The 14,829-nt window shown below is 37.1% G+C and overlaps 1 protein-coding gene across 23 annotated transcripts in view; it reads right to left on the bottom strand.

Annotated features, from left to right (window-relative positions):
- Positions 1-14,829, bottom strand: part of Nrxn3 (neurexin 3) — a 1,441,261-nt gene that overhangs the window by 905,534 nt on the left and 520,898 nt on the right. For 21 of the 23 annotated variants that reach the window (XR_007835231.1, XR_007835232.1, XM_051196126.1 and 18 more), the window contains 2 exons: positions 14,484-14,687; positions 8,536-8,562 (listed from right to left, as the gene is read on the bottom strand). Coding sequence is in view for 21 of the 23 variants with exons in the window: in XM_051196126.1 (XP_051052083.1) it covers positions 8,536-8,562; positions 14,484-14,687 (231 nt within the window). In the remaining 2 variants the exon portion in view is untranslated. The remainder of the gene's footprint in view (positions 1-8,535; positions 8,563-14,483; positions 14,688-14,829) is intronic. The other 2 variants (XM_051196123.1, XM_051196141.1) reach the window with 1 other exon arrangement.

Here is a 14,829-nt window from a genome sequence, read left to right as displayed (position 1 = left end):
TTTGGTCTATCACAATGGACAGTCTAGTTAAATATGTTACTGGATAGCTCTCACCCACTGGAATTACATTATGATATTTTTTTAAGAATAGCCCATACTTCAGTGTTCCCTAACCTTCAATATACAATTTGGACTCAACAATGATACTTACTGAATTTAGCAACCCCCAGACCTACTATGATTGTTACATAAAATGCATCAGAATTCATAAAAAAAGAGATATTCAAGGAGTAGAAGAAAAAGCAGAAATATCATTTTAGATAAAAATTACAGGTGTATGAAATGTTAACCCCTGAAAGGAAATCTGTCACACAGTTTTCATAACTCAAAGACAGTAGTCATATGACAATGTGACGATGTTCAAGTGAAAACTAAGAAATAAGAAAAAGAGTAGAAAGACATGGCCAGACAAATGGTCCAGTGTTCCACACTTCAACATGGATGATGCAGGTGAAAGAAGAACCTGTTTTCTTTAACTGAATATCAAATTTTCTTCAAATGAAATTTGTTAAAGATTTACATGTATTCTTCAGATAGATGAATTAGAGGTCCGATTCCGCTATGGAAAACAAGGTATGGTGGGGGTGGGGTAAGGAGAGATCCAAGGACAATTTTCAGTCTATGAGAATTTTTTCTAAATTTTCTTGGGAATCCACAATTTAAAAAAATGCTTAAATCTGTCATGCCTATATAAATAGATCCTCAAAAGTGACAGGTTTTAACCCTTGCCTGATCAGATTGATAACAAATATAAGAATTAAACCAATACCTACTTAATATAATATATCCTAACTCCTGGTATCATGGTTGACAGTAGAACAATCTTTAATTTAAATTTAAAGGGGCTGTTTGTCTATTTATATTTATACAGAAAAATTTCATGAAGCAACATCCTATTAAACAACTCTTCAAATCTTATTTATACCTATGGCTTATGATTTCAACAGTCTGGTTTCTCTCTTTCCGTTGTCATTTCTTCTGCCTTAGATGAGACAAAAACACCAGAGAGCCACCCATCCATTACTTATCTCTTTAAGTTCACATTCCATCTACTTTCTTATTGAGGTGATTGATCCTAAATCTTATTTTTTTCTAAGTCCTATATAAATTAAAGGTGTTAACATACCCTCCCAATAATACTACTGGGTATTAGACACTCGCTGTACACAAAATTCATCTTGCACAAAAGATAATTCTTTGGTGCTCAGAGAAGAGTTAAATACCATAGAAAAAGCAACATTAAGCAACATTAGTTAGCTAAAAACACCCTAGGAAAAATTTCTTCCTTTGTTCTCAAAAAACAACTCAAGAAGCTGGAGATGAATGGTATTGTAGCATTTACTTTTAAGTTGCTGTTCATTTTCTACTTCTCTGAGAACAAGGTAGGTACCTGATAACATAGAATCACCAGCCCTGATCATGTATGTGAATTTAATTATACAGTAGCCTGGGTATGAGGAGCTTAACATGTTACCTCATCATGCCATGTTTTAACAAGATGATTGAGTCTGAAATAAGATTATGGAAGGAAAAATACCCTTTTTGAAGAGATGGCCCTTCTTTCTCATCATTGTCTGCATGAAGTTGAAATCTTTCAAAACCACAACAGAGATTACATCAAGAGACCAAAACAGGCATCACTATTCTTAGCCAGAAATCAACACTGTCACCTCAAAAGTTCTTATTTCTGACTTTAATTTGTTTTAGTTCCCATTTATATTATATAAATGTATGTTTGCAGCCATTAAAGGCAAAAATGTGGTGATATTGTTTAATCAGACATTTTCATTTTAGAACACTATTAAGCTTTTATTAAAATGGTACTGAGGTCCTCAAAACAAATGTATAAAAAGTTGTGAAGTCAAACATTAGTTCTGGTTGAACATTAAAGCATTTTTTGACACATATGCAGTGGAGAACAAATCTCAATATGGCCTAAAGGTGGCCTCATCCAAAGTTATTTATCACTTTATTAATGTTAAGTTCAATGGTAATTCTGAAGGATCTGGAAGAGTTTGCCTTTGGCACAAGTAATTGGCTCAAGAAAATAGGAATACCCATCACATAGATATCTACTGAGCAACTGATAAATATGACTTAAGAACCTATGGTTAACCATTTCCAAAAATGTTAAGTTCCAAAAAGAATATCTTTCCATTTGAGGCACTATGGTAGATTCTATCGTCTCTATCACTATCATTTCTTTAGCATGTTAGCTATGTGTCACCTGTTCTCACTCAAAAAAAAAGTAATGTGACATTTCCATTTTAGAAGTGAGAAAACTGGGAATTGAAGAAATTCTTCCAAAGATGCAGAGATCATTGATAAAAAGGCAGGTATTGATCTCAGATATGTATCTACTGTCCCATTTACATTAATTAAATTGCCTCTCTCCATTGGCATTCTAACAAAGGTCGACATTCATATCAAAAAAACACAAAATTTTTATGATATATCGATGCCTTCCTGTAATATTTTCACAAACATATACATCTACAACACAGTAGTATTAAAATATTTTGGGTATCAGTGGTTACCAAAATTTTAAATGGCAATAGTCTCTGTGTATATCTAAAGGCATGAAAGAATGAAAAGTATTATAGGTTAACAATGAGTATGGACAGCCATATTTTGAAAATCTATTTGTTGAAAAGTTTGATACTATAGAACATTATTCAAAGATAAGAAAAAATAGGTATTCACTTTGCAGTTAAGTATATGTTGGTACAACCCTGTTAGAGTATCAATCAATATTTACAGTGCACTGATGCTCTGGCCCAGAAATCCCACTTGTAGAAGGTTACCCAACAGAGGAGATGTAAACAAAGACTAATGAAAAAAAAAACATACTTTTTTTTTTTACTCTTTTGTAGTAGCAAAGGAATGAAAAATTGCCAACATACATTAGTAGGGTATAGTATTTTGTAAAACAAAACATTCTAAAATATTGTATCATCTCAAATGATTATTATATGGACAGTCAAAAGAATAAATAAGACTTCCATGAACTATTTCCTGTTGTAATTATTTTCTTATTGCTGAAAGAAAATGTCTAATAAAAATAATGCACAAAATAGAGTGTTTATATTCCATTACTGCAAGGAAGGCATGAAGTGTTGAGGCAGTTGATGGTATTGTATCCACAGTCAGAAGACAGAAAGAGATGAATGTTGGTGCTCAACTCACTTTCTCCTTTTATTTGATTGGGTACTCCAAGCTTTGGAATGGTACAGCCTACTTTAAGTTTATGTGTTCCCTCCTTAATTAATCCAGTCTTAAAATTTCATCACAGACAAGCCCAGAAGTTTGTCTCCTAGGTGACTCTAGATCCTGTCCAATTACATTGATAATCAATGTTAATAGTAATCCCTTAGCAAATTTATATATTTGAAGAAATATGGGGAAGCATGTGTTAATTATTGAGTCAAAATAAGTAAGAAGAGTGAAAATTACAATATGTATATGTTACAAATTTACATAGTATCTCTGGAAGAATATGCAAGAAACATTGATAATTCAAACTGCCTTTGAGAAACAGCTGGGGTGACTAAGATCAAAATCAGAAGGGAGAATTTTTTATTGCCAAGGTGTTTTATTCTCTATATATCTTTGAGTCCTTAAAACTAAAACCAATTTGGTTTAAAAAGAAAAGTTTGGCTATTTCCATTAATATAAAAATGGGAACTTTTAGGTACCATGCTCACAGACAGCCCATTAAAGCATCATTACGCATGTGATTTCCCAATCCACTAAAGCTTTATGGTGGGAATGAACCAAAGACAGTTTTAGAATTTACTTCCAGAAAAACTTAAGAGCAAAGAATGAGCCCACAGGAGAGTATGGGAGTCTCAGGTAGATCAAGCCATAGGATAAAATTATATATTCTGATACTACTCTATGAATAAGAGAGAAGAGGGAGGCACAGGAGAAGAGAAAAGAACAGCAGGATAGAGGAAGTAACAGAAGGGAAGAAAAAGACAAATATCTAAAGAATGAAATGCACCCTGATAAGCTATGCTTAAACTGAGCAAAAACTATTCACACAGTTGACTTTTTCAAGACTATAAATAGAATAGGCTTAGAGAATGAAGGCAGGGAACTAAGGCAGAAGACCAGGCAGAATAAAGCAGTTGATACAAGAATGCGAGCAACCTGAGTACTTTTCAGTAAGGATGCGAAAAGATGAATCCTATGTCAAAGACCCACAAATTCTGACAGTGTATGCCTCCTGCTGATGCCATGTGCATAGAAAACAGGCAAGCTCAGAAAAGTCCCTTGGTGGCACCTGAGTGCTTGAATATCTATATAGTTTATGGCCCTCTAGTTATATCTAAGAAAAGCATATTACAGAAAAATTATTAAGATTTTAATGCCAAAGTAATTGTCGAGGGAGTTTAGGGATTCTACACCTGCCTAAGTAATAAAGCACAAGCTCAAAGTTCCCATAGTGCAGCCAACCTGGGAGTGGAGGTTTGGGTTAAGAAAACAAAACACAAATTAATATTGATCAATATATATTCATTAGATTTTTCTACACTAAGGTCACACTTCATGAACACAAATGTCTAGCATTCATTCATATGACACATGACTTGAACCTGTAGAATGATTAAGTAGGTTGAGTGCTAAACCATAATCACTTAATTTAAAGGTCAGAAATTCATGTTCCATACTTTCAGCCCAGCAAACATTCTAATCAATTAGTACATCTTACCTGTTTTTAAAATGGGATGCCCCAGGGGTTGTGACCCATCTCATGCAACTGGAACCATGACAACAGGCAATTTCCTCCAGAATTCTCCAGATAGCCGCCCTAGTTTGTTAACTGACTCCCAGGTCAGCCTGGAGTTCAATCCCCCCATAATGAATGCCAACTCTGTTGTTCCTTTTGAATTTTAAAAATAAGTTATACACTGAAACCTTCTGTATCAAATATCTTTAATACATTCTTGGCAGATGAATCAAATCCAGAGATGATCTCAATTTAACCAAAAAACTTATCATGTATACTCTGTTATGTTGGGTGATAGTAACAAGGGAAGGATCTACGATCATCTTCCCTAGAAAGATTTGGAAGGCAGAGGCTCTAAGATTTAGAATAAGTGATGACAAAAACATCAGAGATACCAAAAGAAGAGATACAGTATTGATGAAGGAATAAGAGTAGAAACTCATTGCCTTCTTCCTGATAAGAAACTTCCACCATATGTGGTTACTGATGGAAGAGCCCCAGAAGAAATTTCTATCTCTGCCTTGAGACTCCCTTCATCTGGTTTCATAGCTTCTCTCCATTAAGAATGTCACAGCACCCCTTAAAAAATAACCATTTCCCAGAATCTCTTGCAGCAGATAAACAGGAAATGCACAGCAGATAGCATCCCATATTTTCCCTGAGTAATTTTTCACAGAACCAACATCCTTTAAAAGGGATATTTGAAATGTTTCTGGGCATGTATTCAAACTTTGTCCATTCAATTCACTATGTATCTTGTACAGGAAAATCACCAAAGATTGATTCAAAACTTGAATGGTGATAATCTGTGCCTTCCACTGAGATGGCAGCAGGAGACAAAGCGGAGGCTTAGGGGAAAAGCTTCCTCTCTTTCAATCCCAGGCTACAAGGTGATGTGATTTTTGTAAACAATGAAATTCGAGTTCACAATCAGGTAAGAAGCAACAAGAAACCACATTCCTATTAAAGAAACAACTTCAAATGTCAAATGAGACTAAGCTGTGCTTCCCGACTGGAATCAACAAGAAGAGGGGATTAGACATTCTAATCAGTTATACATGTTTCTCTCCAAATTTAGTTGCATAGTGTTCTCAAGATCTTTCATCCATGTGTGCCAACAATGCCAAAGATGGATTAGAGAAGATAAAGCATACAAAAAAATGCCTTTGATTTCTTTTTTATCTCTTAAACATCTATACCTATTATAAACTTCTGCATAATGCATCAATTTGGTTCCAATTTCAGGCACAACAATTCAAAACTAAAATTTATTTCAGGAAAATATATCACATTTACTTTGTGATTCCACATTACTCTGAGTATGTCTGCAACTTTCACACTAAAGATCCTAGATTTGTTTAAAGAAACTTTTCTCTTTTTTTTAAACAACCATGGTTCAACCATTGAACTATTCAGAAGGGCTTTGTGTGGTCAACTGCCAACACCTAAGATGATTTTTCATGAAAAATGAAAAGCAAGACCTCAAATCAATTATGATCCACACAGTTATTAAACAAAGACCAGTTATTCTCATACTCTCATGTTGAGATCAAACTGGGTGGAGAAAACACCCTTGATGCAATGTTTTTCTCACTATGTTGTTTCCCATGTTATGAATAGCAAACATTCCAACAGGCCTTCCCAACCAAGATAATCCTAGTGCTTATCTCTGGTACCAACCAGGACTGGTCATATGGAATATATGAATTTGGCTTCATGAACAAATGGGGTTCAAACAGAACACCTGCTGACATCTTGACCAAATAATCTTCACTTCTCTCCAAGTAAATCTCAGAAGTGAACACTCTAGATAACAGACTTTCCAACCTCATGCTCAGTTTCTGCCTTTTTTCCCCCTGTAAGTCATTGGAGAAAGAAAGGAGAAAAAAAAATCCTCTCATAGGAAGGCCATAATTCTTAAAGAAGTCAGACTCAAGTAACTACACATAAGATTCCAATATATGAAATGTCCAGAAAGAACAAATTTGCATAAAACCTGTACATCAGTAGTTGTCTGGGGCTAAGAGTAGAAGCAGGGAGAAAATAGAGATGGACAAGTGAGGAATCTGGTGGATAACGGCAATATTCTTAATGTGACCTATGTGATGTCTGTATAAATTTATAGACTTAATTAATGTGACTTAGTTGTAGGCCTATGATGGAAATTATATTCCTAAATGCTGTTTAAAACACCACAAATTTCTAAAACTCCAGACTTTGGAGACAAAGAATGTTTTAATTAGGCTTTCAGCCATCCAAGTATCATGAAAAATTTCTGCCTAATTAGAAATATTTTAACACAGCCAAATAGGACATTGCTAAAATAAGTGAAAGTAATGCCCAAGACATGCATAAAACTTTCTATGGAGTATTTGTTTATATAGATATATTTATTTCTTGTTTTTCCTTGTTACAAAGAACATATACCTAAAATGTATAGAACTATGCATTATTAATGTCATCTTGATACCATATCTAAAAAAAGAAAGCTGGTCCAGCATCTGGATAATTCTGGATAATATGATGGAAATAGCAAGCCTATGAAAGACACAAGTTAGATAATTTGCTATCCTTTCTTTGCTTTCCTTCCTCCAGGAAAACTTCAGTAAAGAAAAGCCAGAACCAAGATAACACCATGACTTCTGTGTGCTATGATGTTTAAATGATTGAACTGATCCTCCTGCATGCTCCAAAGCCTGGATACATTTCTAACTTCCTTTATATGCAGACAAGTATACAGAAGTGATGTAGGCTACTTCCAGGCAAAGCAATGTAGCATACTGTTTAATCACCCAAGATTTCCCCTTGCTAAGGATGCAGAGCTGAAGATCTCCAAGAGGATTTGTGTATCTCATGGAAGAATTCTGTGATTCTGAATTATGACTTTGAAAAGGGTAGTCTGGGAGAGCCATTCAACTGGCACTAGACTTCTGAATCAGAAAGAAATCCTTCTTTTGTTTTGAGACATTGAAATCTTAGGGTGCCTTGTTATAGCAGTGAGTATTAATTAGCCTAGCTAACTAATTAAGACACAAAATCACTCATTTCTTCCTTTTCTCCATTTTGTTTTCCTTTTTCCCTTCCTCCTCACCTATAGTTAATGTTCACTTTTAAGCCTGAAGAAGAAAGATAACAAGGCTTTTTGGCATGTATGTCCTTAGGATCTTTCGTCACGACCTAGGATGCTTGAATGGGCAATGGGGAAAATAGTGAATTATAATCTTCCTTTAGAGGAACCATATTGAGTCTGTTTGGTTAAAATATTGCATCATCTCCAAGAACAGGCCTTTGCCCACCCCCTTTCAAATCCCCTACAGCGATAAAGATGCAGGAGAGAAATGTCAGAGTTGGCAGCCACCTCTGGGTCATGAACTTTGCATTTGTCATTTACAGTTTTGGATAGTGGAGAAGTACATGCTGGTTGCTCTAAACTAAAGATTGTTGTTCACCCCAGGAGTTAGTTCCTGAGGACAATAAATACATCACCATTTCAATTCATTTTCAAGTGACTTCAGGGTCCACAGCCCTTTCCTCCTTTTCTGCATATAGAACAATTGCAAGGAAAGGGGAGAAAGGAGGATCTGCCCCACTCAGAGACCACACCCCTAGCCACACAGAGTTCTTGCGAAAACTACCACCCCAACCCTCCTCCGACCCATTACTTCTAGCTCCCCTCTAAACTTATCAAAAAAAATCCAAATAAACAAACAAAAAAAAAAAACAGCTCATAAAACAGTAAACAAAATAAAGTCAGTTTTTCTTTGCTTTTTTAAGAACAAAATGAAACTTGAGGAAAAACTTACTGGAGTTACAGTTTATCCTGATACAGTCTAGATGGGGAAAAATAAATGAAAGATGAAATTGCATCCTTCAAGGTAACAGCTGCAGACATCCAAAAACAATCAGTCCACCCTTCCGGGGACAGACACACGCAAGAAATGTGGCCATTTTATATATATACATATACAATATGTACAAGATTAAGGGTGGGTGTATATGTACAGTATATTAATTAGTAAAGTTGGATACATATATATATACACACACACACATATATATATACACATATGTATAGAGATATATACTGGTATACATATATATCCACAATAGACATCAAGACTTATTTTGTTGTTGTTAGTTTTTATAAATCCTATTCATTTAAATAAAGTATTACATGGTTGGATTTTGAAATGCTAATTTTGTTAAACTTAAATTTTAGAAAAATTCTCCTACCAAATACAAGTTATATCCACCTAAAATAGATGTACTTAAAATGATCTTTGAGAGCATTAACAAGAATTTTGAATTAGTGCTCCAAATATAATCACCATTCTGACACATTGTATTATTTTGTTTTTAAATATGCCCTTGAATTTTCACAGGGTAGTATTTAACCCTTTCTCTTTTTTCTAAAATCTGCCTCCCTCCACCCTCACTTTAGGTTGGGCCCAAAATACTATCAAAATGTGATTGGCACACTTGCCATCACCCTTAGACATAAGGAAAGGGTTAATACCACCTGGTCATTTCCTGTCATAAAATGGCCACTTGCAAACAGCTAACCGCACCAACACCCATCACAGATTTTAGAGAGGTGGGGTCAATCAGGTATAGGGTACAAAAAAACCCTAGGATGTTATAACAATTGGTTGATTTATCCTGATTGTTATTGGTTCAAAGGCTCCCAGACCAACCCACGCATGAAGCCTATCTCTGTCTTCCTGCCCAAATGCCCAGACGGAATGAAGTGTCTCCAGCATTCAGGGAGAAGGCAGGGCAGACACATGTGGAGGAGATCATGGGTACCTTTGAAAACCTGCCTACTTTACCCTGTGATTTTGCATCACAACAAGGGAAAAACCCTTTGGTTTGGGTATTATCTCTAAAATGGGAAACATAGAAAAGAATTGTCTAAATGCCTGCTGACAAGCATTCTAGCTATTTTGTGCCAGAGGTCAGAGTAGCTATTGCTTTATTCATCACTGTCTGACAGTCATGGGCACACACCATAGGAATTTGTGAATAGAGTCCATAAGTATCAGTAGGAAACTGGGCAGCAATGGCTGGAGTAATGTCTTGATAACTATTACCAAACTGCCCAGCTGAAATTACAATTGATTCATGATGGTGGAAATTTCACTCAGTATTTATATAAAATTGTATATTGAAAAGCCAAAGTCAATGATGAGAAAAGAAAGAAAGCTACTGGAGTAAATACCAATATTCTTCTGATGCTTGAGGTTCTCCCAATAGTTTTCAGAGGACTAGTACAACATAATGAATGCCACCATTTGGATTCTCCTAAAGTGAGCTATTTTAAGTGAACAAATGAAATAGGAACTAGTGGTACCCAGCCCAGTAGAGTAGAACTATGCTCAATTCAGTTAGGAGTAACATAAAAATCCAGTCATCCTGAAGATGGAGGCAGGCAGCTTTTTGTTCCCCAGAAGAACATCTCTTGAGAAAAATCTGGGTTTGGTTTCGTGCGGTTAGGTTTGTCATGTGTCGTCAACCGCAACAGAAAAGTGGGAGCAAACAGCCCTGGAGCAATTGGTACGATCACCAGACAGAGGAGGCCATGCCCCTAGGAGGGCTGGGGAGGCAGGGCAGGAAGGAAGGAGGGGGTAGGACTTGAGCTATTGGTTGTACCTAACCTCTCCCAAAGCTGCAGAAATACCTCTTCCTGACTTACCAAAGGAGAAGAAATAAGGGAATGGGAGGACATGCTTAGGAGATAGAGAAAGAAGAGTAGATCTAAAGCCACCAACCCAAGAACTGCAAGCAAGAAAGAGTATTTCTCTTTAGTGGTGTGAAGCTGAGGATTTTAGCATTAGACAGACATCTGGTATAAGGAGAGGTATTTCAATTGGGTAAATCTTTCTGGGCTTGCACATAGCTCCATGAAGTCAAAATGTACCTTTAAATTGGTGTGAGAACTGGGGGCTTCCAGGGAAGGCAGACAATATATTTAAGTGAAGGCAGATTGAGTTAATTTATTTTCCCTAAAGATTAAGCAAGTGCTATATGGGGGAAAACCTTCCCTGGTATCTTCTTCACAAGCTCTAAAATGTACATTATTGTTGGTGATGGCATGCATTTTTTAATGAAAAATGAGCCAGGGGAATTGATTTGGGGAAGGTCATGTCCTTTACATCTATCTTCTGTAGCAGCCAGGGTGCTCTCTCTGGATGAAAAAAGTTTGCCGAAGTGCATTTGGGTATTGTGCATATGTGTGCCATTTATTTTGTTTAGTTCCATTGCCTTATTTCAGTGAAGTGGGAGAAATGATTACTTTAAATACTGGTGAGCTTTGCACTCAGTCTGGAAGCCATGAATGCTTCTGAAAGCTGTGCATTTTCAGTTATGTAAAAGCAGTATCCAGGATGTCTAGAGAAAAAAAAAATATCTGGAGAATTTAAATGTGATTAACAGAATGCCTGGCACTGCCCTCAGAGTCTTGAGCATAGATGGAAGGCTCCCAGCATTGTGCTGAAGACATCAAAGGCTTCATCTTTCTCATTGGCTTCACTGGGATGTGGCTCAGTTAAAACTGAGCACTAGGGCAAAGAGAGATCCCCTATGTGGATGTTTCAAAGGTGAGGGTCATGAATGTTGCCATTAAGGCAATCCCATCCTTGAGCCAGAATGCAGATCTGTAGAGCCAACAGACAACACCTAATAATCTAGCAATGTAGAGACAGGGGTTCTAAACTCAGCTCTGCCACTAGCTTCCTACAGAAGCTTCATGTCTATATAAACATTAAAAAACTCCACTTTGCTAATTTATCTCTTAAAGCTGTTGCTAGATTAAAATAAAACACAGTCTTTGAAATCTTTAAAGTACTTTGATGGCAAAATACCATCATTCCCTCTTAATGCATAAGGAGCAAATACTGGGTGATCGACAGCCAGCTTTGTAACTTTTAAATCATGCTGCCCAGTGTCTGATACTGTATATGCCTGCTACACATATGCCTGTCTTTACAAAACAAAACTTTAGGAAAGCTCTAGCCTCATTGGCATGTAGAAACTAAGTTACCTTAGAAACATAGATACTAGATTTTTCTCATAGGAGCTCAAACCTGTTAGCAATTTGAATGAGTATCCTTTGTGTGCTCTATAAAAGAGGAGCAACTTAAAATATAGGCACCCAAGAGGCTAACCAGAGCTACAGAGAACTCTGGGTTAGCTTTGGCTACATAGTGAGATCTTCCCTGGGAAAGAATATAGTAATAGAACAAAGTTAGTTTGGGAAAGGCAAACTATGCCTGAAGATAATTTTTTTTTTTTTGCGACAAGCCAGAAGAAAATAGTTGGGAGAGGGATGAAAAAAAAATGCTTTGGACAAATCCTGAATATAAAGCTTATATACAGCACAAGGATTAATGTTTAGTTTCCTATGTCAGGATTGAAAGAAATATGATCCAAAGCCATAGTTGGGATGAACCACACCTCGTGGGCAGAAGCAAACACCTCTCTTTTGAGAGGAGAACACTGCTCTAATGCTACTGAGTTTTTTTCAGGAAAGTTGTCTCAGCATAGCAGAAGTGAGAAGAGAGGTGAACTAACAAATGTTGAAAGGCAACTGTCCTTTTAGAAGGCTTGACTCCTAGGTTTAGCCACGGTTTAAAATAGAAAATGTGTGAATGTGAATGGCATGTTTCTGGGTATATATTTAGGATCTATGACTCTCTCTCTCTCTTTCTCTCTCTCTCTCTCTCCGTGTGTGTGTATGTGTGTGTGTGTGTGTGTGTGTGTGTGTGTGTGTGTGTGTGTGGTCTGAAATCTAAAATTAAGGGAGGCTTTATCTCATTTGCTCATTGCTCATCTTTTATCCCTTTCTTTAACTTCAGTTTTCCTTGTAAGGTGACACTTGTTAAGGCTGCCTTTCTAACATTTATACAATAACATTTAATGAAGAAAAGAATGTCTCTTGAAAGGCACAATACACACCCCTGGGATGCCTTGCCTTGCTTTTCTGAGGGTGAGCTTGGTAGGGTCTGGTGTTGAGTTTTATCCTTTGTGTTATGCTTTTGAGTTGGTCTTTGTTCTCTTTGCTGTTTTTCCAGTGAAGTAAGTCAGGGCATCTGGTTGTTGGATTTAGGTAGCATAACATGCTCAGTTTGGTCCAGTTAAGGTGGGGAGGGTGCTACAGGAGGGCAGGTGGGAAGGGCAGAGGTATGCCAGTCCCTGCAGGCTTCTCAGTACTCTCTGTTCTCAAGGCTGTTTGCTATGCGGGCCGCAGGCTTTGGGCCTTTGAAGGGTTGAATACCATCTTTTGATTTACCATGGTGGATGGTGAGAGGATTGAAAACTCAAGAGTACAGATACACACACAATAAAAAGATCCAGCAACAGAAGAAAAATAAAAACCCTAAAAGAATCAAATACGTACACATAGACAAACAAAAGTAAACCAAGAGACACACTAAAAACAAAGAGGTGAGGTTAGATAGGAAAAAAGTGCACGGTGTCACAAATGCTAGAAACTAGAGGTAAAATAAAAGCGCAGAACTACATGAGCCACTATTCAAAACAGTCCCATGTCCTCAAGATTTTCAGATTTTGTAATTGGTACCAGTTGACCTGGTAGCAGATAAGAATCTTGCAGATTCAAAACCCCACTTTTCAGCCTGGCCATCTAAGGTTTTCTATGGCCCAGAATCAGGTAGATTTGTCTGTGGCTCTACCAAATCTTTCTAAAAGAGCTCTATATTCAAATATGATCCTCCAGTCAACATGAATCGACTAGCTTAGAAGTATGAACTCAGCTAAATCATTAAGTACATTGCTGAGTTCTTAGCTTTGTGCTGAGTGAAAAGAGGAGAAACTGAAGTATTTGTTTCCTTTCAAAGCCAAGAAGTTTCCATTCTCCGCAGGGAATAATTAGGATGCAGTCAAAGAATCAATAACAGGAAAGAATGTGAGGCCATAAGGAGGAGGATTTCACAAGTATCCATTATAGGTAACAGCAGAGGTGGGAAAACACATTTTGACCCAATAAAGCTACAAACATGTAGTTATTATAATTTTTTCAAATCTAGGGTGATTGATATGCATGACATGGATAAAATAGAGCAACTGGTAGACATTGGGATGCAACAGTATTTCTATCAAAAGGGCTGCTGACAAGTGATTAAGAACACTGGGGAAGAAATAGGTGTACTCATCATGGGGCTCTGAACTTAGAAAGACTGTTTCCAGTGAGAAAAAGGGACAATGTAACCTGTTGTCATCCTAGGAATAAATTTATGATCTCACTGATATCCAGGGCATCAGAACCATCCACAGGAGTAGTCACCATGGAACTAGGAACAACACACTGTGGAGCTCTCTCCCATGCACCCTCTCATTTTACCTCCTCTCCTCCCTGCCCTGTCCCCAGCTTTGACTGTTTTGAGTGGTGACCAATGAACTGGACTTAATGGAAATATGATTGATCAAAAGATGGACCAAAGTAGCGTGTTTTACACAAAGCTAAACAATTCCAAAATATCAAGAAAGGAAACTTAAAAAACGAATAATCTAGTAAAGAAATCACCACTGTCAAGAGACCAAAATTTGACATCAACCCCCACATGCAGAAACAGGGAGAAGGTATTTGTTGCTGTTGATTTTTAATCCATGGTCTATTAAACAAGAGGTGAGCAGCTAACTTTTGAGAAACAAAGAAGTTAATGAAAATAATGAAAATCAGAAAATAAGGGAAGACAAGCCCAAACAGAATGACAGAGGGTCCTTCATACGATACCTAAGTTAACCATGAGCTTGACACGCCCACCATCCAGCTCTAGACGTAGTGTATCTGCAGAGTCCCTCGAGGTAGTGGCTACTAGCAGCCCATAGGCTCTTTGTGACATGAAGCGGAAGGACACATCTTCTGCTTCTGTGTGCATCACCATGGGCATGATGACCTTCATGTACATACTGCCGTCATAGCTCAGGATAGATGCTTCTGCAAAAAAGAGAATGGAGATCATTAGCCCAAGGAACATTAGAATTTGAAAGGCCCTTTTCTGTCTAGGCTGAGTAGAGCCTGCACCAAGTTGGGAATGAGGTGGCATGTGTTTAATAGAACTCTATTCATGTTGCCTTTT

The sequence above is a fragment of the Phodopus roborovskii genome, unplaced genomic scaffold (genome assembly GCF_943737965.1).
Source record: "Phodopus roborovskii unplaced genomic scaffold, PHOROB, whole genome shotgun sequence".
Classification (NCBI taxonomy): Eukaryota; Metazoa; Chordata; class Mammalia; order Rodentia; family Cricetidae; genus Phodopus; species Phodopus roborovskii.
This window is presented reverse-complemented; position numbering and strand designations above follow the sequence as displayed.